Source organism: Tetrahymena thermophila, assembly GCF_000189635.1.
Source record: "Tetrahymena thermophila SB210 genomic scaffold scf_8254652, whole genome shotgun sequence".
NCBI lineage: Eukaryota > Ciliophora > Oligohymenophorea > Hymenostomatida > Tetrahymenidae > Tetrahymena > Tetrahymena thermophila.
Window position 1 is genome coordinate 67,768 of NW_002476420.1, and position 24,483 is coordinate 92,250.

A 24,483-nucleotide genomic window follows, 5' to 3' on the forward strand; every position below is an offset into this window, starting at 1 on the left:
TAAAATAAGAATGATTAAAAAAATGAAAAGACTAGTATCTTTTGATAATTTGCCTTTATACTGAAAAAAAATGAGTGAGTGGTTAGTTAGTTAGTTTTTATAATAATTGAAAAAATTATTTCATTAAATTAAATTAAATTATTAGTCTATTAATATTTTATTAATTAGATTAGTTTATAATATATATTTGTATTTTATTCAACAATTCATTTAATGAGTTTTACTTTTTACAATTTTATATTGTTAATGAACAATAGATTAATTTTTATCAAGTTTTTATTCATTCAATTAGTGACAAAATTTTTACAATTCATTTAATGAGTTTTACTTTTTACAATTTTATATTGTTAATGAATAATAAATTAATTTTTATCAAGTTTTTATTCATTCAATTAGTGATAAAGTTTTTAATATTGATTTTTTCCTCTCTAATTTCTAATAAGGAATTAATCAGAAATAAAAATTTTCTGATAATCTGAGAAATAAAATATATCAAACAAAACCAATACTTAGAATTTAAAGCATGGAAAATTAAAACTTAATTGAAATATTCCAACAATTTATGTTGAGAATATTTAATTTGCTCCAATAACATTCATCTAAAAAAAAATATAAACTTAATAAAAAAACAATTAAAATTTTAATTATTTAATAAATAAATTAAATTAATTTAAATAATTTACATTAAATTTATATAATATAATCAACTATTTTAAATATCAAAAATAAGTTTCTCTAAATAATTTTTTGCAATAACTTAAAGCTAAAAATATTATAAGTAGTAAAATAAAAATAAATTTTTTGATGCTTAAAAAAACATATTCAATTATTTATTGAAATAATTATATTTATTGTCTTTGTAAAAATGTGGTAATTTATTTTAATTAATTGAGTTTCTTTTACTTAAAAATGAAGTTTTGAAAAATTAAAAATTAGAGCTTTTCTTAATCAGTTCAATCGTGAGATATTTTCATATTAACTTGTTTCAAGTATTTATCTGAATTTTAATAATAATAATTAATTTATTTGTCATAAAAAATATCAATTAAATAAAAATATGTGTTAAAATATTGATTATTTTATAAGTGAAATAAAATAATTTAATTGAATAATAGATAAAACATTAATTCAATTTAATAGAGCTAACTATTTTAAATGATCAAAAAATTCCTTAGATTATTTTTTACAATAAATAAATAAATGTTTTTATCCTAATAAGAAGTAAATTTAATATTTAACTAATAAATTTTTATATGCTTAAATATTTATTTTTAATTTTGTATTTTAGAAGTGAAATAATTTAATTTTATTGAATAATAAATCATTAACATTAATAAAGTTAACTATTATAATTGTCAAACAAATAATTTTCTTAGATTATTTTTTACAATATCTAAATAAATGTTTTTACTCTATGAAGAAGTAAATTTAATATTTAACTAATAAAATTTTATATATTTAAAAATATATAGTTAAATGTTGATTGAAATAATGATACTAATATTTATTAAATGCCTTTAATATAGTATTATATTTTATTTGAATTAATTGAGTTTTTTTGGCTTACTATATGAGGCTTTCTTAATTTTTTTTAATTATTCAAATAGATTTTTACACTGTAAAAGTTAAAATGCAATCTCAATTTTTTTAGAAATGAAAAAAATTTTTATCTATCACAAAATATGCAATCAAAATTTAGAATAATGCAATATATATTTTTTTATTAAAAATAATCTATCAAACAAAGATGATTTGCTGAAATAAGTTTAAGAAATTGAGTGTTGGTTGAACTGATTTTAAATTTTATTTTTAGAAATGTAAAAAAAATATATAGTTCAGTATATTTAATTTTTTATTTAAAAAGTTGCTGGTTGGTTCAGTGGGTTTGTTTGTTTGGAGGAATTAAATAAACAAAAACATTTAAGATGATAATGAATGAATGAAAATAGATAAATTTATTTGTAAAATTTTTGAAGAAAGTAATTCATTCATTTAATGATTGAGTTAATTAAATGAAAATAATATATTGCCAAGAAGAAAGAAAGAAGTAATCATATCTTGCAAATAAAAAATAAAAAAGAGAATAGTAAAGGCAGGCAACACTTTCTAAAATTAAAATCTGATTATTTATTTGTAAAACGAAAGAAATAACTATTAATAAATAATCAATAGATAGTATTTTAAGTCTTACTTTAAAAAGTTGTGATAGAATCAATCAATCTTTTTAAGCTCAATTTTCAGCGAAAAAATTATATAAAATTTGTAAAAAAAACAAATAAAACTCAAAATAATAATAAGGAAAGCTAAAAAAAGTATAGAATGGAAGACGAAAGCCCTGCCATCGAAGATGTCTACACTTTCGATAAAGTATTAGGAGAGTAAAAAAAAATTAATTCAAATGATTTTCAAGCATGATATTGTCATATTCTGAATTATTTTATCATTTATTGGCATAATCTGTCAATCTGTCTATCCTGCAAATAAGCTCAAATATAATTAACAATTACAAACATGCTTAATAGATCAAACTTACAATTTTATTAAATTTTGGCTTAATTTCTTTTTAAAAAAAGAGGATCTTTCGGTATTGTCAAGAGAGCCATTAAAAAGGATACCGGTGAAGCTTTTGCAGTTAAAATGATCAAAAAGTATATATACTTTTAACTAGTTTTATTTCAAAGTTACTATGCACACATACTTACTTACTTAAATAAATCAAATTGGTTTGTCTGCATATGAAATATTCATATTTTTATTCGCAGCAATTCGACTAACTTAAATTATTTTAAAAGGGAAAATCTCGAAAGCGATGATATGAATGCTTTACAGTAAGAAGTCGAAATATTAACTGAAGTAATTTTTTAAACAATCAATTTATCTGTTTTTAAATATTTTACATAATTATTCAGATTGATCATCCAAATGTAGTAAAACTATATGAAATATATGAAGATGATGCTTATTTTTACATGGTTTTAGAGCTTATGACTGGAGGAGAAGTAATTAATTATTATGATTAAATTAGATAGATCGCTTAAATAAATGACAATTATTTGCATTTCAAAATTATTTTGCAACATGATTTTTTATTAACTAAACCAAAAAGTTATTCTAGCGTATTGTGGAAGCAGATCACTTCTCTGAAAGATAAGCAGCCGAAACTATTAAGCCTGTAGTAGATGCCTTGCATTATTGCCATGCCCTAAATATTGCTCATAGAGATTTAAAAGTAAGACTTAACAATTTAAAAGTGCATAAAAAATAAATAATTTTATCTAATAACTTAAATCAAAAAGCCTGAAAATTTACTTTATGCCACTAAAGAACCAGGTGCAGTTATCAAAATTTCAGATTTCGGTCTTGCTAGATTTGTAGGAGAAAATACAATGACTACTATGTGTGGTACTCCAGGTTACGTAGCACCTGATATTATTCTTGGATAAGGTTATGATAAGACTATTGATTATTGGAGCGTTGGAGTTATTCTTTACATCATGTAATTACTTACTTACTTAATTTATATTAATGTTTTAAATATTTTGTAAACAAAATGTTAAATAGGCTATGTGGTTTCCCTCCTTTTTATAGTGAAAATAATGATGAACTTTTTGAGTTGATTGTTAAGGGTAAGTTTGAATTCCCTTCACCAGCATGGGATTCTATTTCAAATGAAGGTAAAATAGAATTTTATTAATTTTGTGGTTACTCTTTTTTTTTCAATAAAAATCTATTTAATAAATAAATAGCTAAGGATTTAATCAAGGGATTACTTACAGTTGATCCTAAAAAGAGATTTAATTATGAAAAAATTAGTGCTCATCCCTGGTTGAATGGAAAGAGCTCTGACACAAGTATTCCTGATATTCAAAAAAAGATTAAAAATTTTTCAGCTTCCAAATAGTTCAAGGTAGATTCTTTCTGATTGATTTTGAATGAATTTAAGAAAAATAATAATTTATTTATATTATAAAAATAGAAAATTAAAATAGTTTTATAAGCTGTTAGCAAACTCAATAAAAACTAAAAAAGTCATTGATTGCTTGTTGCTTTCTTGGTTTCGATTTTGCTAAATATTTCTATAACAAAAAAAAATAAAATAAATAAATATATAAAAATATTATTCTAATATCCATTTTTAATATAATTTGTAAAAATGATTTTTATTAAATTCATTAATTCTTTTTATTGTATTGTTTTCATTATACTTCAATTTATACTTACCTCTTTTAAAAAAATTTATTCTTAATTCTTTTTTATAAAATGTACACTTAATTCTTATAAAATAAATAAGTACTTTTTTACAATCGATGAATTAATTAATTAAGGTATACTTCTTTTATTATTTACTACTCAAATTTATTAGAAATTTATACAATCATCTTACAACTTTATTCGTTCAATACACCTTAAATTATTATTAATTTATTTATTTATTCATTCAATCATTTTACTACTTTAAAGTTATTTAAACTTAGTTTAAATGCATCATTTAGAAATTTAAAAACAATGAAAAAAAATGAATTAAAAAATCTTAAATAATATTTAAAATTTAATAATTCATTGAAAATAAATGATTAAAGTTAATCATCTTAATTCGCAATTTTTTTCTTTGAATCCAGTCGATATTTTTCAATATCGAACATGATTAATTAGCAGTGATAGTTTATATATTTATACTTTTAATTTTTAATTGTGATTTTTTAAATTTTAAATGAAAAATATTTTTTTAATCTCTCAATTCATTCAAAAAATCCCCTTTCCCTAAGTAAATTTTTCATTGATTTGTTTTAAACTTCCATTTAAATTTAAAATTAAGATTTAATAATTTAAAAAAATATTTTGTAAGCTTTAAATCTAAAAACTGAATAATTTATTAAAAAAAATATTCTTAAGATATTTTAAATGTATAGATTTACAATTAGTGAATCAGTTTGTAAAATATCTTAAAATATTTAATATTTATAAATTAGTTTTGGTTGATTGTTTCCTTTTGTATTTAAATTATAAGTAAATTTTATTTTATTTTGGTAAGACCTGCCAGCTGATGGTTTTTTAAAACTTATTGCAAAATGAAATAAGCACTGACAAACTAACTGACAACAACAGAAACTTACAAAAATTTTTAAACATTAACTGAATAGCTAAAATAAACAAGATAGAAAGTGAGATAATCAATATATAGGGCTAAAAGTAGAATATAAAGATATTAAATTAAGTTCATTATAATAAAATTTTTTTTTATGACTTGTATTCATCCATTCAAATTAGAAATTAGCATTTAAATTAGGCGGGTTCATTAGCTTATTCACTAAAATGTGAGCTTGGATGAATTTGATTGAATAAAGATTATAAATAGATTTTTTGATAGTTAACAAAAGAAAAAAAATAAAAATGAATTGCATCTACCAGATTATAATTTGATTAAACCAATAGCGAGACAGACAAATAATTTATAAATAAATGATTTGTTTAGAGATGGTTTTATTTATTATGGCAAAGTGTATAATAAATGGGTGAGTGAGTGAGTATATTGCCTGCATGTATATATGTATGTATTTTGATAGGATAAAGAATATATAAAATTATCTTGATTTGTATAAATGAATGGAATAGTAAAGGGATTGATTGATGAGAATATGAGTGAGTGAATGCAGTATTTAATGAATTAAATAAAAATATCAATTTACAACTAAATAAAAAGAAAAAAATTAATTAATACATATCTTTTATTTAAAATCATTAAAGAAAAGAAGAAAAACAAAGAAAAATAAATAAATATCTTAGAAAATAAATGAGCAACCCTATTGAGCAATTCGACAACACTTATAAAGGATTAACTTATGCTTAGCGTCAGTTCCATTTCAGAGGCCTTATTAGCAGTCATGAACAATCTGTAAAGCAACATAGTTTGATTTATTAGCAAGAATAATCAAGGAATTGATGCATGCAAGCGCAAAGTCGAAGGTGTATTTGAGTTGATAAGTCAAGTAAATTGATATAACAAAGGCAGAAAGAAAGAAAGATAGATAGATTATTAGTTAACAAAGATCAAAGAATTACTTAAATAAGTCAATTCTAAGAATGGCAAATAACTTGCGGATGGGAGAATCTTGATGTTAAAATGATGTATATTCATTATTCCTGTTTTATTTAGAAAATACTTACTCTTTTGTCTAATTTGGGAATATATTTTGTTTGAGATAATAATTATTCAATTCATTCGATTCTATCAACTTAAATACACCAATTATCAATCAGCATCTTCCGATTAAAAATAAATAAATATATTTCAAATTATCACAGCAAACAATATTCATTCATCATTCTTTTAAATTTTTAATAAAATGTAGAATTCTCCTTATTTAGATTTGATTTACAAAGAATATTTAAGAAGATATCCTTTCAATTCATACTATTGGAATAGATATGCTCAACATGTTAAAAACACAACTTAATCAGCAGAAGAATCTGAAAAGATGTAATTTTAAACACACAATTTAAAGCCAAAGCGTTTTTCCTTGATATATAAATGAGGAAATTCAAATCAATTAAACGAAAGCAATAAAATTTAAACTTATTTTTAAATAATTAAAGCTACTAATACGCCATCCAAATGAATCCTAGATCCTACGATTTATGGCACTGTTATATTTCCTCAGTCAAAAGCGATAAAAACGATACTGCTGAAGAAGAAAAAGTTATCAAGTAATTACTTCATGTCAATTAAAAAATAATAGCGTCACTAAAATACTTTTATTGCTCTTTATTTTAATTTATTTGAAGGATTGATTTATTATTTTTCATAGCTTTTTAAAGGTATAAATTATCTTTTTGAATATTCGCAACAGAATAAAAAGGCTAATGATAATATAAAGCTAAACTTAAGAGATTTGATTTAATAAGCAAGTTAATAAATAAAATAAGTATAAATAAAGAGTATTATAGTATGTAAAGGAATCAGTGATATTTACAAAAATTAAAATGTAGCTCCAATTAACCTTAATAATGAATTAATTAATTAAAATAGGCTCATTGAATAGGCTTTGCAATATATTGGATACGATTTCAACAGTGCCATCTACTGGGAAGACTTGATTCGTCATTACTCTGAAAATAAGGAAGAATTAATTAAGCTCTACAGAAGAGCCTTGAGCATCGTAACTAAAAATTTCGATGACATCTATGAATAATACAACGCCTTCTTCCAATTCTGTTCTCCTGATCAAATTAAATCCTGCTATAATGCAATTTTGGGTACCTAACCTACTGAAGGTCAATCTCAAGATTGTAAGATTTTCAATTAATTTAATAACTATTTTTAATTGAAAATTATTTTCTAAAAAAGCCATGATATTGCAAATCAAGAATAATATTTCTAATTACAGTGAAAGAACCAAGGCTATCTCACAAGAAGTTTAAGGTTTTGAATCTAAAGTAAACAATCAATTTATCAAATTTATGATTAAATAATATTAAGTATTTATTTATTTATAAATATAAAAAAAGCTTACAAAAACTGAATATGATGGTGAAGCTAACAACGAATTAAATGTTTGGAATCAATATATTACTTTTGCCAAGACTAAATTAGCTCCTGAATAAGTTATCTTCCTTTATGAAAAAGCCTTAATCAGCCAAGTAAGAAAAAAAATTTAAAAAATTTTTTAAAAGTGATTTAATTCAAAAAATGAAATATTAATTAATAAAAAACAATTTATTTTAAAAAATAAATTTATTAGCTTTAAAAATGAAAAAAAATTAAGCAATTTAAATTAAAATATTTTTTTAATTTTATTAGTGTGATAAGGAAAGCTTATGGGTTGAATTCTTCCACTATTTGGAGTCATAAAATCAACATTCTGTTGCTTTGGGAATTTGCAGAAAATAAGAAGGATTTTTGAAATACATTAACATCAATAACTTATTGCTTTAATGGGCTGAATTAGAAGAATTATACTAATCATACGACCAAGCCAGAGAAGTTTACAAATTTGTTGTCTCTCATGAAGGAGGTAAATACATATTTTTATTATTTCTAAGCATAGGCTAATTTTTTGTTATGGTAATAGATAACTACTTAAAGAACTTAAGTAGATGGGCTTAATTCGAAAAAAGAGTCAGTTCTTAAGTAGAAAAGATCACTGAAATATACGAAAAGTTATTGTCTAACCCTAACTAAAAGCCTGATGTTTAACAATGGGCCATAAACGAGCTTTGCAAATTATTAGCTGGTAGCGAAAGAAAGCAATAAGCATTAGTAAGATACATCCACTTCTTCGAATCTCAACCCATCAATAAAGTTAATTATGCCCAATTACTCCAATTTGTATCTTAATACTTCTCATAAGAACCTAATTTGATTGAAACTTTGTCTGAAGTCTACGTTAATGCCATTAATGCTTCTAAGAAGGTAGTTAATATTAATTCAAATGAATGTATTTTTTTAATTAAATTTGGATAAAAAATAGAACGCATCTGAACTCAAGAATATTGTTAATATGAGTATTAGCCATCTTAGAACTATTTCATACAACATCAATGAAATTAGAATCACTGAATAAAAGTACTTTTTTTTCAAAATAATTAAATTTATTTTCTTCTTTTTTACTTTTTCAACTTTAATAATTTTTTTTTACTCTAAAACAGGATCAAGGCTGCTGAAAATCAATAAGGTTAAGCCAATGGTGAAAGCTTATTGAAGAAGAGAAGCATCGTCTAATTAGTCGGTGAAGAATCTATCAATGGCTACGATAGCGTTCACAAGCAAATCAAAACTAACTGAAAAGTAGAATATATGATGTGAACGGAATATTAATATTGATAAATTGTTTATATGGTCTTATTTGTATGTTTAAATTTATCATTAGTGAGTGAGTTAATGATGTAATCCATCAAATAATATCATTATTACAATCACATTATTTTAACTTTTAATAATCAATCAATCAATTAATACTTATCAATTACTACATATTTTAAATTGTTTAAGATTGACGCTAATTTTATTTTAGCGTTTTTGCATTTAAATTTCATATGAAAATTTAACAAACAGCATTCCCCATAAAACCCATAAAAGAAAGAAAGATACAAAAAAAAAAATAAAAAAATATTTGATTTAATTTAATTTGCAAAGTGTTAAAAACGACATAAATACTACTATAGCATCTATATCAATCCTCTATTTTGCCTAATTTTTGAATTTAAATCAATCGAAACTGGATAGATCAATTCAAGCTAGTAAATATCATAATCAGCAAATCAAAATAAATACTTTACAAGAAACATCATAATTATAGTAAATAAATAAACTCTATCAAACATTTGTTAATTCATTCTTCAAAATTTTTGATGAAATAAAATAATAAATAATAATTTTAGAAATCAATATAAATAAATAATTGATTTCAGTCAAAATAATTAATTTCATAGCTTCATATTTTTATTTAACCAAATAAAACAAAATTTAAAGTTCTAATTATTGGTAGACTCAAATCAATATTTTATTTGAAAAATAGGATGGATTTTCAGATAATGAAAGATGGAATGTATATTATATTTATGAACACATGACGACTGACTATTTATAGTCTTATGTAAAAAGTATTTCCAAAGAAAGAATTAAATTGAACATAGCAAAATACCTTAAATTAAATTTTTCAAATTTCAAAAATTAATTAGGAGCGAATTCAAATTTTGTTTATAAAAAAAAACACTACAAAATAAATAAATATTTATAAAATTAATTACTTTGTATCATAAAATTCTAAACAAATTTAGATTTTTTTCTTTTTAAATCTATTCTTTTATCAATTTCCTAGTGAATTTACTATCCTCGTATATCTTTTGCACCAACAACTCCACATCACCAAAATTAATTAGTAACTTTTAGGATTTAGCAAAGAATATCGCATTTATATGCAATATGAAATAATTGAACTAAACATCAAATGAATATTATAGTAATTTAAAATTTAATTGCTTTAGTAATATATGTATAATAAATGGCCAGAAAGCATTGGGTTATAACAAAGAAAGAAAATCTAATGAGGAAAATTATGTAAAAATTTGAATTATTTTTTGTGTCAGAATCTCAGATTCAAATTAATTAAAGGAAATCTTTGAATGAGGTGAGTGAGTGAATTTGTGATATTTTAATTATTACATAAGCTTTTTATGTAGAAGGGGAATGATGATTTTTGGCGCTTCTTAAGCTTTGTCAAATCAAAATATCTTAGTCAGTAGTTTAAATGCAATTTATTCTTATAATTAATTAATTATCAATAAAAACAACCAAAATATCTTACTTTCACTATCTTAAGATATTCAAATAATCACACATTAACAAAAACAACGCTAAAAAAACTTTATTGTACACAAGAACAATCGCTTAAATTTTTTCATCAAGCCTTAAATTATTTCTACTAAAAAGTTTTATTTTCTAAGTATTTGTCTTCAATTTGAATCCTATTTTAGTATTTAACTTTGCGCTTCAACTATGATTGAGGAATCCTCTACATTTTTCAAAGAAAGTCCTTCTGAATCTTCAACAACTATTTTAAAATTATAGTCCACAGGATTAAATCTAGATTCTTAGCTAACATAAATAGAGTTGCATGATGAGGATAACTTTCAGCACCTGGCTCTCAGTTATCAAAATAATTAATTGAGTTTCCAAATGCTTTCTATTTATTAGCTCCAAAATGACTCCTAAAAATACTTACGCGCTGAACAAATACAATTAAGTAAAGATGTCCAAGCAAGTTTGTCAATGAAGCTTCAAAACGTATAAGTAAAACAACTTAAAATGACCAAATAAGAAGTGAATAAATATAATTCAGATGATATTTTTGATGAGGAATGCTAAGAACCGGAATCTCCAAAATTTGCTACATCCACTCCTCAAATTAGCTATAAATAAACATATATTGCAGTAGTTATGTTAGATATTGAGATTATTGTTTTAAAATTTGAAATTCTAACAAAAAAAGAAAAAAGTAAATTTTACCATTCTCTTGAGCAGATTTGTATAAAAAACATACAATTTGAAGGGCATGTGAGTGAATTATTTTTAAACAAACAAAAAGAAAGCATGGTTATTAGAATTAATCACGAACAATAGACAAAAATTCATCTAATAGATAAGTTTATGGGTTAGCATATCATAAGAGATATAGCTGTTTATTATAATGACTTTGATATTGTTATTGGAAAAATTGGTGTCAGCTCTGAGCTTGCAGTAATTAGAGTCATCACAAAAAACTAAAAAGATTTAAAAAAATTCTTTATAAATACTCTGTTTGTGAGTCAGATTGGAATAAGTGGCATTCAAAATAACTAAGAAAATATGACATTAAAAGTACAAACCAATAAAAAACCCCTCACAAGCTTGTTGAATGAAATCAACTACACAACTTGCCAAACATTGTTTTCCTAAACTTCAAGCTATTTAGTTATCTCTGATGGGCAAAACATCGAAGTTTAGGATTTTAACAATATATCTTAAAAAAATGTCATAAAAGAATTCATACCAAAGGCTAATACAGGCTGCTAATAATAAAGCAAAGTTCAAAAAATAATGTAAAACCTTGAAAAATCTACACTTTTAATAGCTAACTCTTCTGTGAATCAGTTTGTTTCCCTATATAATTTTGATAATCCTATCTCAATATTGGATTAGATTAATTTTTCTAATAATGAGCAAGTTGCAATCAAATCTGTAATAGTGTCAAGCGTCCCTTATCAAGGTTTTACCCCTCAATCTGCAAGTAATTTGATGGAATCCTTTTCACATATTAAGGCTTCGATATACTCTAATCAAATTCTCGCTTTAGCTTTCTTAGAAGATAACTCAATAGTTCCTTTTACTATTGATAAAGAAATCCTTGATATGAAAGTCCCAGAACTCAAATTTGTCAGTAGCTAAATTACGAATATGTATAACTATGAAGACTCATAGCACTTTTTTAATGACTTCGAATCAGGATTCTCCAAATAAATCAAAGCTAACTTTGATGTCTTCAAAACACCAGATAGAAAAGCTTCTTTCACTTTCTTAAATTCTTCACTTGAAAATAATAAATTTCACTTTTCAAGCAGCGTATTGCCATAAAACTCAAGCAGCTAACCTAACAACGCTAACTACAGCAGCTAAACAAATTAAAACTTAACATTTTAATCTCACTAAAGATAAGGTATATATAAAATAATTTTAATATTAGTTTGATTTTAATTTATATTTATTTTCATAACAGGTAAGAGCTTGAACTTTGATCACCCAGGAACTAACAGAGAAAGAGAAAGAAGTGTTAGTCAAGAAAGTAATTCAAGCAGAAACTTTTCAGCCTACAAGCCATCAATAAATGGCTCTAATCTAAATAATAAAAAGACTTTGTTTAACGAAAACAGCAATACTCTATTTGCGGATGATTGCTCTTATCAAATTCAAAAGGCTAATAAAAAAGAAAAAGACATTCAAATTAACCCTATTCTACAAGATAAAATATCACCTACTCAACAAAAAATAAATGAAACATAAAATTCATCTGAAAGCGAAGAATCTGAGCTAGTTTATTCAAGACCAAAGTCATTCAAACTCGACACCTACGAAGGCTCTCCGCTCTTAACTAAATAAAAAATGTCTAATCGCTCAGTCCCAGGAAATTCAAATAGATTTAAAGATTTCAGTAGAATAGCTATGAAAAAATAAATAAATGCTTCTGATAACATTCCCTTGCCAATCTTCAACAAAACTGAAATAAGCTAAGATGACATTATAGAACCTAATAGCTTCTCCTAGAGAAGAAAATAAAATAACTTTTTTGAATGTCATTCTTCAACTCATGAAGACATTGAAAATACATATAACAGCAAGCAAACCACTCAATCATCAAACGAAATTTCCCTTGTATCTTACAGAAGAAACTCAAATTAGCAAACTTTTAACTTAATTAACAGCTAAAATGAAATAAAAGATTACGAAAATGAAGACATATCTAATATCCAATCTTAAGAGTTGAATTATAATAATTAGTAAGAGCATGAACAACTTACAATTAGTTCTAAGAAAATTAACATTTAAAGAGAAAACAACATTTTTGATAAAAACTTGAGCACTACCACTACAATTTCCAAAATATCTAAGGCAAATAACAGTAGTGAAAGTAAGAACAAGAACAACTCTTCCTCGAAAAAGAAAAACATAACTCCTTTTTTAACAACTTCACCTTCTCCTTAATCACCTTTATTAGGTGGCATATACAATTCTTCCTAGTTAAAGAATCCTTCTATCAATTAAAAACTACCCTATAATAATTTTTCATCATTTTCCTATCCCAAAAAAACTCATCCATTCATGAACTAAAGTATCAAATCTATAGACTTCGATGCATAGAATACTTAGCAGCTCTCTAATGAAAAGCAATAAAACGCTTTTAAAAATCATACACTCTAATACGAAGGTAAAAATAAGTCATTTTTGGATGAATCTACTCTATGTTTATAATAACCTATTTTCAATAGTAGTTATTTCTTTAATAACACTTAAAACAATAACAATAACAACAACAATTTCAGCTTTATATCTAATCCCAAAAAGAAATTTTAACCTCTTCAATAGCAACAATAACAAATGAGTTAATAAAATTCCTAATAGCTCCTAGGTAAACGCAAATCTTAGTAATAATTATTAACTAGCTTTAGTGGGAATTTATCTTAACTAGAAACAAGAAAAATGGTTAAAAAGCAATAAGATTGATTAAATTTAAACTATTTCAAAAATTTATCTTTTAAAGTTCTATGCTATAATAAAATCTATTAGAAAATCTACTTTTTTCAAAAAAAACATATAAAATTAACTAACAAATAACCAAAATTAATTTCATATTTCATATTTCCTATATTTTAATAATTGTAAATGTATCCTATCTTTCCTTTTATAAAAATTGTTTGTATATTATTATGATCGATCAAGAGTTATTTATATAATTTTTTTCAAATTCATTTTAAAATATATTTCATTATTCACATTTACGAACTATTATACTATACCCATTTAAATTATTTTAAATCGATAAATTACAAAAAAAATTTTAAAGATAAATTTAATTTAAACTTTAATATTTTTTTTGTATTACAAATATAAGTTAAAATTAATTATGAAATAATGAACACAGTAATTTTTATTATATTATAACTTAAATATAACTCATTAAAGATGAAATATTTGAGATTATATTTAAATAAATAAATTGTTATAAAAAATGCATTGGTTTTATTTATTTATTTGATAAAATAAAACAAAATGATACAAAATTGAATTTAAAAATGATTTTTAAGGTAATTAAAATATAGATATATTTAAAATAAAATAAAAGATTTTAATTATAAATAGTAGGTAAATTAAAAACATAAATTAAAAACTCAATCCCAGAGAATATCTTTCAATTTTCCTTATTCCCATACTCCAGCAATAACTTTTCCATCATTTGTGTAAAAAGAGCCTTAGCCTTCAGGAATACCTTAAGCAAAATTTCCAACGTATTTTAAATTATCTATAAAATACATAGTTCCAAAGCCTTATATTTAGTTTTGTTTCATATCACCTTCATATCTAATCCATAAGTTTAAGGTTAATATTTATGAAAGCTCATTATGATCAATCACAATTGCTTAACTATCGTTTTGATTTCTATTTACCAATATACCACTTCCATCATATTATCCGTTTTTCCAGTCTCCTTTGTAGAGTTCTTTTCCATTTTTATCTCTAAGAATGCCGTAGCCATTAGGAATATCATTTTCCATGCTACCTTAGTACTCATCTTCGTTTTCATAGACTTTCTTTTAAAATTTCTTTTTTGAGTTTTAAGGAGTTTAATACATATTTTTTTAGAAGGATTTCCTGAATTAATTCACAGTACTTTTGAATTCTATTTTTTAATCACCAGTAGGAGTTTGATCTCCATTTTAATTATTAGTGATGGGAGTTGAGATAATACAATTTTCTTTATTTTCATTTGGCTAACTTTAATCCAGCTTTAGATTGGATTTTTATAAAAGGCTTATTGGAGTTTATATAAGCTATTGCTTAGGTGTCTCCTTTATTTTATTCACAGAATTTTTAAATTCTAGTTAAAGTTTTTTAAATTCTGCTTAGTTTTGAGAAATTTAGTTTAATGTTTGTTCGCTTTCTTCTGTATTTCCATTTTGTGAAATAGAAATATGCAAATTTTCAGCTTGTCTTTGTGCATATGAAGTTTAAGGATTAGAAATAGAATTATTTTAATTTGCAATAGTTCCAATCGGAATCATATTTTTGTTATCGCTGTTAACTATACTATTTATTATATGCTTTTATGGACCTTATTTATTTGTATTTATAACTTATTGAATAGTTTTAATAGGCGATTCCTCTTGCTTTATAGGTGTTTACTGCTTATTTTTTACTTTTTCTGCTGTTTACTATGGAGTTAAATCATATAATTTTGACACATCTAGTAATTCTTACCTCTTTTGTTCGTTGGCTTTCATTTATTGCTGTTTTTCAGCAACTAATTTTTTAACTTTTTCAGATTTTGCTATGGCTTCATTAAGCTTTTATTAATTGTCCTGCACTTTTTGAGGAAGTTCTAGTTTGAATGGAATAAATTATTACTGCTGTTATTAAGGCATGGAGTTAGTTTTGTAAAAATTTTAACCGCTTGAATAAAATGTTTGTTATGGAGATTAAACAAAGTTATTTCTGCCAGTAAACATGAAACCCTAATTTTAATTAAAAGTTGGTGATTAAGCTCTTGACGATGGAGTGTATAGGGTTTGAGCGACACCAAGCATGTATGGGCCTTATTGAGTGACTAATTGATTTTAATTAGCTGTTTACACTGTGCCATTGAATGAATCTTTATTTATCCTTTAAGTTTAAGGTGAGATAGCTCTCTATATTGGAGAGGAGAGTAATGAATTTAATCTATGGGATGGCTAAGGAGATAAATTACGACTTAGAAGTCTTTCGTTAGGGGAAGTTGCAGATGTAATGTTAATTGTATTGTTATTTGCAGGAAGAGATTGCATTGTTAATCTGCTATTTTATAATTGCTATTAATGGAATGATGTCTATCTTTAAATTTTTTAAGTCTGATTGCTTTGAATGTATTAACCTGTATTAGTCTATTATTATATGTATTAAGGAGAAATAAAATGCTGATTTGAGGCTATTTATTTCTTAATCGGTTCAGTATTTTAATATCTTTGCAGCTAATTTTCCTATTTCTAAGTTGATTGTGGAGATCTCAAGTACTAACCTAGATCAGCCTATGAATTTGAAGTTCTATTTTGTTAAGGTATTTGACCTTGCTAAAAAACACTTAAATTGCTTCTCATCATAGGAGAACTAACTCCCGACTATATCTATGGATGTATCTAATAAGGCTAAGATACAAATCCTCCTGCTTAAGGTATTGGGTTTTGCTGCAAATATGGACTTTAGAAAGGACTGACAACTCTTCCTAAAGGAAACCCTCCTTGAATTTATAATTTAGGAGTTTATTAGACTATTTAAGGAGAAACAAAGTTCATTTGAATTTTATAATTTGATTTTTATTTATTTTTTATAAATCAGATTTTGATTTTATTCTTCTGTTTTTACTTATTAGGATTTATTCTTAAATTTCTTAACCTGGCTAACTAACTAACTAACAAACAAACTAACAATCAAAATAAATAAATGCATATACACATACATAATAGACTGATTAATGTATTTGCAAAAGCAAGTAAATAATACTCATAAATTTATTTTAAATGCTTGAATTTAATTCATTTTTAACGCTTATAAAATGCATTCGATAAACTAAGAAACTACTCCAAATCTGACTAAAAATATTAAATATTTAATTTATTTCTAACCAAAAGATTTTTTAAGATCTCATCTATAATTTTAAAGCTAAAAAATAAAAATTAATTCTTTTAAAAACATTATTTTTTATTATAGTAGATTAAGAAAAAATACTCATTTTATAATTCCAAAGTAGATTGATTGGTGTTTTCTAAATAATTATCATAATTAAAAAATAAATCCTTTTTTACATACTTTTGAGGAGTTTATAATTTAAGAACATTTATTAATCTAAATATTATCTATCGAATTAAATATTTTGATAATTATTTTTTTTTCAAAGTTTCAAGGCATGTTAGATTTGTATTGAGATAGATAATATTTCTACTTTATTTTTATAGAAATTTAGTTTGTTATAAAAAATAAATTCTATTAAATACTTTCAAAAGAATATTCAATTGATTAATAGATTTTTAGAAAATGATTAATATTCCAATATTCTAGAAATATAAATATTTAAAATTTTGTTGTATATGAGAAGATTTTAATTAATTTTAGGATAACATATATATATAATAAAGCAATAGAAAGGATGGATTTAAAAGAATCATAACTTGACTTAGAAGAATTGAAGTCTCTCTTAACTTAGTCTAGGAGAGTAAATGTTTAGGAATTATTGAAGAAGTAAATAAGACATATTGAGGTAGAAATTGAATAAATTTAAAAAGCCTAGGCAAGTTAAGAGCAATAAAAGAGCTAGGTAATGGAAGAAGAGAAACCCTCTGCAAAGCCAGCAGATTAACAACAAAACTTAAAGTTCATAACTTTGACAAAGTATGCTTGGGATCAAAATGGCTAAAATGTTAATGTTTCATTGTACATTGACGATATCTCTAAGGTGAACCCTTCTAATGTTTAGGTTACCTTTACAGATTAAAGCTTTGAAGTAAAAGTTTTAGATTTGAATGGTAGAAATTACAAGTTTGCTATCCCAAAGCTTTATGATAAGATAAAGCCCAGCGAATGCAAATATGTAATTAAAAGCTCGTCAATTTCTATTAAGATGAAAGCAACTAAAAGTTATTGGAGCTAGCTTACTTACAAAGAAGATGCTTTTAAAGCCAAAGGAAGTGATGAAGACTCGAAAGATCCTTCTAAATCATTGATGGATATGATGAAAAACTTATACGAAACAGGAGATGACAAAATGAAGGAAACAATTGCCAAAAGCTTCTAATAAGCTTAAAGACAACAAATGAATCCAAACTCTAAAGATAAATTTGGTGATAATGACTTTGAGGATTTTTGAAGAGACAGACTACAGAACTTATAAAGTATAAATTTAATATATGAGTGAGTTTATATGTAAAATATAGATAGATAGATTCTTAATATTTTTTGTTTGTATAAATTATATAAGTAAAATGCGTGGTAAAAACTTTGATGAATGATTAATTCTTTTTTTTAGTTATTAAGAAGTTTTAAAAAGAAAATAAAAAAAGTAAAAATAAAACACTTTTATTTTTATTATTTTTTTATATTTTGCCATTATTAAAAATTAGAAGATACCTTTTGGTTTATTTTTCTATTTTCGAGTAATTTTAATAAACAAAATATAATAAAATTGTGAGCAAATATACATACGATTATATAATATTTTAATAAATCTATTACCTGCATTTAATGCTTTGTAGTTTTTTTTTTGAAATATGATAAGTATTTTATCTGCTATAAATACTCTAACTAGCTTTAAACCAATTTTTTTAATTCTAATATTAACAATTGAACATTTAAATTAAAAATATTTTTAATAGATTATTTTAAATTTTGAAATATTTTTATTGAATAAGATAAAATCATAAATTTTTCATTCTATTTGAAATAATTTAAATAAAAATAAAATGCAATAAATAAATACCTTTAAACAAGACATATAATAAATTCTGCATTTCTATATATTAGCCATATTTTTTTATCCAATATCCAAAAGAAAGCCCCAAGGTTATGTTTTTTAAATTTGTAGATTAAATGATTGAAGATGAGGTATATATGGAAGTATACATATTTTATATCATAAATACTATCTTTAGTTATGAATAAACATACTGTTTTCACCAATAAAATGATAACTTGTGTTTCAGAATTTTCTATTTTGATGTATTATTTGTAAAAAATAAAAAGGCAGAAAATAAATAGATGATACGAACTAATATATTTAAATTAAGAAAATAATAAACTACTTTTTTTTTGTAATATAAAAACAAAAAGATTAATTGTGAAAATTAATAATAAATAAATTAATAAATAAATAATTAGAAAAAGTTTTTGATAAAAATAAATTTAAGCAAAAAATGTTTATATTATATAAGATATTCAACTAAAAAGACTAAGATAAAACAAACACTTAGATAGAATGGAGTGGAGAATATTCCGATGTTGAAATAAATAAAATACACATTCCTATTCCTACTTTTGCTAATGAAAAAGCCGTAAAGTAGTTATAAGATGCTGTAAAAGAAGTTTAAAATTCAATTAATGATCATTTGGATAATCAAAACTAAAAAAACTAAATTTTAGAAATGATAAATGAAGAATTCATTAAAAGAAATGTAGATTTTATTGAAAAGTATTATTAAAAATCTCAAGAGTTGAATGAAGAAAAAAAAGAAAATGAACTCAAATCACCTGACAATTCTAGTGAAAACTAGCTAAATTAAAATCCTTAATAAGATAACTCTGGTAGAACTAATTAAAATTAATTTAACTATGGCCTAATTTAGAAATACAAAATTTACAACCAAAAAACACTCAAATAATATAAGAATGATTTGAAAAAACTTTTAGAAGAAATAATAAAAGACAACTAAACATTTTGCCAAAGATTATAATAAGACATTAACGATTCAATAAAATCAAAAGAAAAAAAATAAAAAGAAAAAGAAAAGGATATGAAAACAAATATCAAGAACCCTTACTTGTATAGTGAAGATGACTATAAAATAGATGTACAATAGTGTAATTAAATTTTGGAATCTATTGATAATTTTGGTGTAGATCAGTGTGACGTGTAGGTAAAAAAAAACAAAGATCTTAATATTGAAGGGACGATAACTATCAATTTCCAATAAAATAAGAAACTTAAAACTATTATATATTCAATATTATATCGTGGTATTTGCTAATAAGAACATAAGAGTGCAAAAAAGTTTATTTACAAGATATTAGGCTATATCGACCCAAAATCATCTGGATTTCAATCTGAAAATTTTATTCTCAGACAAATTTTCTTACACTTTTTAAGTATCTTGAAAACTTGTGCTAACTATAAAGAGCAATTAACTGAATTTTTAAAAAAAATTTTTAAATTTGAGTTCATTTCTTCATTAATCTTAAATTACTTGTTGTCTTCAGCCTTAAAAATTCTTAAAAAACCAAAAAATGCAGATGAAAATGAAGATATAGATTCCTTAGCAAGAGTATATAGCTTAGACTTATTTTTAACTGATCGCAAACAAATTAAAAAATATAAACATAAAAATGAAAAATATGGTCATATTATATTTATTTATTTCGAATAATCTTTAGAATAAGAACAAAATTAGGCAATTTACTTTCTCGATAAACCTAATGACGAATTACGTATTCGTGCTTATCCTGATTAACAGTGATTAAATTAAAGTATTCTTTTCAAAAGATAATATTCAATAATCATTCATAACAATCCTTACTTATTGATTAGTTTTTTTTTAATCTATCTATCTTTTTATGTTTTATTAGTAACTAATTCTGATCAAATTTACTTTTTTAATTTAAACAAAAATCTTTGTTGAAGTACAAATAATTATTAAATATTTTGAAAATTTTAATTTTAAATATCTTTTTTTTTTTTAAACTTTTACTAATTCATAAATTGAAATATCACCAATTGTGTTTTTTGTTATTTTTGATGATGAAATTTCATTTAATTTTTATGATTTTTAGCTAATAATTTTAAGCTAAAAATAAAAATTAATTTTCTAATGCCAAAGCATTTTGGTGTTTTCTAATGGTTAATAAAAAAAATAAATCCTTTTTATAAAATAATTATGAAGAATTTTTAATATTTTAATATTTAACATTATAAATATTATCTATTTAATATCTATCTAATTAATTTTTTTGATTATTATTATTATTATTTTTTCTAAATTTCGTGGATTGTTAGATTTGAATTCAAGTACATAATATTTCTACTATATTAAATATTCAAATGGATATTATTACAAAAAATAATTTATTTTAAATATTATCAATAATATATATTGATCATTAGAATTTTAGAAAATCATTAACATAGATATAAAAATATTTTAAAATTTGTTACACATGTGAAGATTTAAATTAAGAATATGCACGCATAAAATAGTATTAGAAAGGATGGATTTAAAAGAATCATTAATTGGCTTAAAAGAATTGAAGTCCTACTTAAATTAGTCTAGGAAAGTAGGTGTTAAGAAATTGCTGAAGAAGTAAATAAGACATATTGTGGTAGAAATTGAGTAAATATATTAAAAACTTATGCAAACTTAACTAAATCATGAATGGATATGATGAAAAACTTATACAAAATATGAGGTGATGAAATTAAGGATATAATTGCCAAAAGGTTCTAATAAGCGTAAAGCACAAATAAATCCAAGTTCTAAAGATAAATTTTGTGATAAAGACTTTGAAGCAACCACATGAACTAATAAAGTATAGATATAATAAATTGTGTGACTAAGTAAAAAAACACTGATTATCAATATTTTTTGCATATTATGTAAAAGTAAAAGTGATAAGAAAAATGTGTTTCTAATAAATTCATCTTATCAATAATATCTAAAATTGTATTGTTTTTTTAATAACTACACATATTTATTTATTTATTTTAAAACACTTTGTTTTTAGAAATAAGCAGTGGTTAGTGCGTGATTCTATTTTTTTTTTCTTAATTAAGTAAGAATTTGTCTATTTTGAATGAAAATTTGATCTAAAGTGGTTTAGATTATTTTTATATTTTGCCATACCTGATCAAATAAAAATAATAAATTGCGCTAATATACCATAATATAATGCTATAATAAATCAATTATAGCATGTGTTTAATGCTTTATAATTTTCTTTTTGAAATGTTATAGATATTTTTATCTATTTTAAATACTCTTACTAACTTTAACCCAATTTGGTTAAGACTAATATTAGATGGTGCATCATTTAAATTAAAATATTCTTAATTGATTGATTATTTTTGATAAACTACCACAGAGGAACTAATAAAGTATAATTATATATAGGCGCGCAAGCGTTTATATGTAAAATGCAGATAGATTTTCAATATTATTTGTTTAGAAATATTATAAATATTTTTATCTACTATAAATACTCTACTAATTTTAGCCTATATTTTTTAAGGCTAATACTTCACGTTAAGAACTAATTAAAAATTTGATTGAAAAATTATAAAGATTGATACAAATTAAAATTATAAATACAGTAAAAAGATTAATTATGAAAATAAATTAATAATAAATAAATAATTAACTATTTAGAAAAAAATCTTTGATAAAAATAAATTTTAGTAAAAATGAATAAATATTTCATAAATAATCCTCTACCATACCATCAAATTTACAACACCAATTAAGGTGAAAATAACATAAAAAAGAATTAAGAATTCGATGGAAATTTTTCTTATGCTTAATTAAATGAAATACAAATTCCTATTCCTAATTTTGTTGAAAATACAATCATATAGTAATTACAAAATGCTGTAAAATAAGTTGAAAGATAAGTTAATGATTATTTGTAAAAGAAAAATTCATAGGAAATTTTAAACATGATAAACAAAGAATTCATTAAAAGAAATGAATCTTTTATTGACAAGTATTATAAAAAACCTCAATAGTTGAATTAAGAAAAAGAAGTAGGGCTCAAAGTACCTGACAACTTTATTGAAGAATAGAAAAATTAAAGTCCTATACTAGTTGAAACAGATGATACAAATACATTTAAAGAAATTAAAAAATAAAAAAATTCAAAATAATCTTAACTTAACAAAGGTTTAATTTAGAAAGGCCAAATTCATAACACAAATTAATTAAATAGCTATGAGGATGATTTGAAAACATTATTAGAGTAATCAATAATCTACAGCTAACAAAATAAAGAAAGAATATAGTCAGACATTAAGCAATAATTAAATTAAATTAAAGAATAAGAAAACAGTAACAAAACAATTATCCAAAACCATTACTTATATAGTGAAGTTGACTATCAAATAAATGAAGAGTAGTTAAATAAAATTATGCAAACTGTTGATAAGTTTGGCTTAGATAGGTGTTAAGTGTAGCAAAAAACGAACTCATTTCTTAAAATTGAAGCGATAAATTTCAATTTTAAAAATAATAGGTTATTGAAAACTATTACATATTCAATATTATATCGTAGCATTTGCTAGTAAGAGCTTGAGAGTGCTAAAAATTTTATTTACAAGATTTTAAACTTTTTGAACCCAAAATCAAAAAGATTTGAATAATAAAATATACTTCTGAGGCAAATTTTCTTACACTTTTTATGTATCTTGATAATTGATAATTAATAGTAAGCAATCATATTCTTAAATAAAATTTTTAGTTTTGAGTCCATTTCTTCATTAATATTAGATTACATGAGTTATTCAGCCTAAAAAATGCTCAAATTATAAAATCTAAATAAAACTGAATATGAACAGATAGATTGCTTAGCAAATGGATATAATTCAAACTTATTTTTATCTGATCGCAGTGATAATTTTAAAAATTTTCCACTTAGAAATAAAATTAGTTCCTCATTTGATATAATATTTATTCATTTCGAATAATAAATAAACTAAAAACCAAATTAGGCAATTTACTTTGTCTTTAATCCTAATGACAGGCTTCAAGCTTTATATTCCAAACATAATAGTAATAATAATTTGTTTTGAAAAATTTTTTTAATTTTGATGGCTCAAACAATTATTATTGAATCTGATTTGATTTTTTCTACTATCTATTTATTTATTTATTTATTTATTAATCTATCTATATGATATTTGTAATTAATTCTGATCAAATTTGGTTTTTTAATTTAATTAAAATTCTGTTAATTTAAATATTTGTTGAAGTATAAATAATTATTAAATATTTTGAAAAATTTAAATTATAAATTTCGTTATAAAATTAAAACTATTAAACAAAATAAGTTTTAATTATTTTCAATTTCATTAAATAAATACTAAATATATTGAAAATATTTTTATTTTAATTACCAATATCAAATATTAAAATTCCTTAGTTTTTATTTATTCTAAAATAAAATTATACAATGTGCTTAATAAAATCAAATATTAGAGTAATTCATCTTTAAAGAAAATAAAAACCCTAACAAGCGAAATATACAAGGTGATTAATTGCGTATGGGCATACTATGTATTTTTAGAAATTTTGTGTATAAAAATATTAATTTTTTAATTTTTTTACAATACAGCCAAATCATTCATTTTAGACTAAATTATTGAAAATGAGGTATATATATATGTACTTTTAAAATCATAATATAAATAAAATGACAGTTGTTTTCCTAAAATTTTCTATTTTTCTGTATCAATGTTA

The 24,483-nt window shown here is 22.8% G+C and overlaps 8 protein-coding genes across 8 annotated transcripts; 7 read left to right on the top strand and 1 right to left on the bottom strand. All coding sequences in view use genetic code 6, as the record gives it.

The window, feature by feature from the left end:
* Positions 1–2,319: 2,319 nt before the first annotated feature.
* Positions 2,320–4,036, top strand: TTHERM_00377310 (calcium/calmodulin-dependent kinase; the record flags this gene model as incomplete). Its single annotated transcript, XM_001015411.3, has 9 exons — positions 2,320–2,378; positions 2,574–2,648; positions 2,793–2,853; positions 2,910–2,999; positions 3,107–3,229; positions 3,297–3,496; positions 3,562–3,674; positions 3,747–3,907; positions 3,977–4,036. The coding sequence occupies 9 exons, from the start codon at positions 2,320–2,322 to the stop codon at positions 4,034–4,036; spliced, it is 942 nt and encodes a 313-aa protein (XP_001015411.2).
* A 1,755-nt stretch (positions 4,037–5,791) lies between these two features.
* TTHERM_00377330 (hypothetical protein) lies at positions 5,792–8,782 on the top strand (the record flags this gene model as incomplete). Its single annotated transcript, XM_001015413.2, has 10 exons — positions 5,792–5,893; positions 6,351–6,478; positions 6,595–6,705; positions 7,028–7,287; positions 7,346–7,434; positions 7,507–7,638; positions 7,799–8,012; positions 8,070–8,410; positions 8,469–8,563; positions 8,647–8,782. 10 exons carry the CDS (start codon positions 5,792–5,794, stop codon positions 8,780–8,782), a joined length of 1,608 nt encoding a protein of 535 aa, XP_001015413.2.
* Positions 8,783–10,495: 1,713 nt separating this feature from the next.
* On the top strand, positions 10,496–13,753 carry TTHERM_00377340 (hypothetical protein; the record flags this gene model as incomplete). Its single annotated transcript, XM_001015414.2, has 2 exons — positions 10,496–12,191; positions 12,252–13,753. 2 exons carry the CDS (start codon positions 10,496–10,498, stop codon positions 13,751–13,753), a joined length of 3,198 nt encoding a protein of 1,065 aa, XP_001015414.2.
* Positions 13,754–14,418: 665 nt separating this feature from the next.
* On the bottom strand, positions 14,419–16,572 carry TTHERM_00377350 (kinase domain protein; the record flags this gene model as incomplete). The annotated part of the gene is made up of 1 exon (XM_001015415.1): positions 14,419–16,572. One exon carries the CDS (start codon positions 16,570–16,572, stop codon positions 14,419–14,421), a length of 2,154 nt encoding a protein of 717 aa, XP_001015415.1.
* Positions 16,573–17,423: 851 nt separating this feature from the next.
* On the top strand, positions 17,424–18,140 carry TTHERM_000377351 (siah interacting protein, amine-terminal protein; the record flags this gene model as incomplete). Its single annotated transcript, XM_012797509.1, has 1 exon — positions 17,424–18,140. One exon carries the CDS (start codon positions 17,424–17,426, stop codon positions 18,138–18,140), a length of 717 nt encoding a protein of 238 aa, XP_012652963.1.
* Positions 18,141–19,182: 1,042 nt separating this feature from the next.
* Positions 19,183–20,499, top strand: TTHERM_00377370 (hypothetical protein; the record flags this gene model as incomplete). Its single annotated transcript, XM_001015417.1, has 1 exon — positions 19,183–20,499. The coding sequence occupies one exon, from the start codon at positions 19,183–19,185 to the stop codon at positions 20,497–20,499; it is 1,317 nt and encodes a 438-aa protein (XP_001015417.1).
* Positions 20,500–21,021: 522 nt separating this feature from the next.
* Positions 21,022–21,369, top strand: TTHERM_000377389 (hypothetical protein). Its single transcript, XM_012797510.1, has one exon. The coding sequence runs from the start codon at positions 21,081–21,083 to the stop codon at positions 21,285–21,287; it is 207 nt and encodes a 68-aa protein (XP_012652964.1). The 5' UTR covers positions 21,022–21,080; the 3' UTR covers positions 21,288–21,369.
* A 1,067-nt stretch (positions 21,370–22,436) lies between these two features.
* On the top strand, positions 22,437–23,816 carry TTHERM_00377390 (hypothetical protein; the record flags this gene model as incomplete). Its single annotated transcript, XM_001015419.2, has 1 exon — positions 22,437–23,816. The coding sequence occupies one exon, from the start codon at positions 22,437–22,439 to the stop codon at positions 23,814–23,816; it is 1,380 nt and encodes a 459-aa protein (XP_001015419.2).
* Positions 23,817–24,483: the final 667 nt, after the last annotated feature.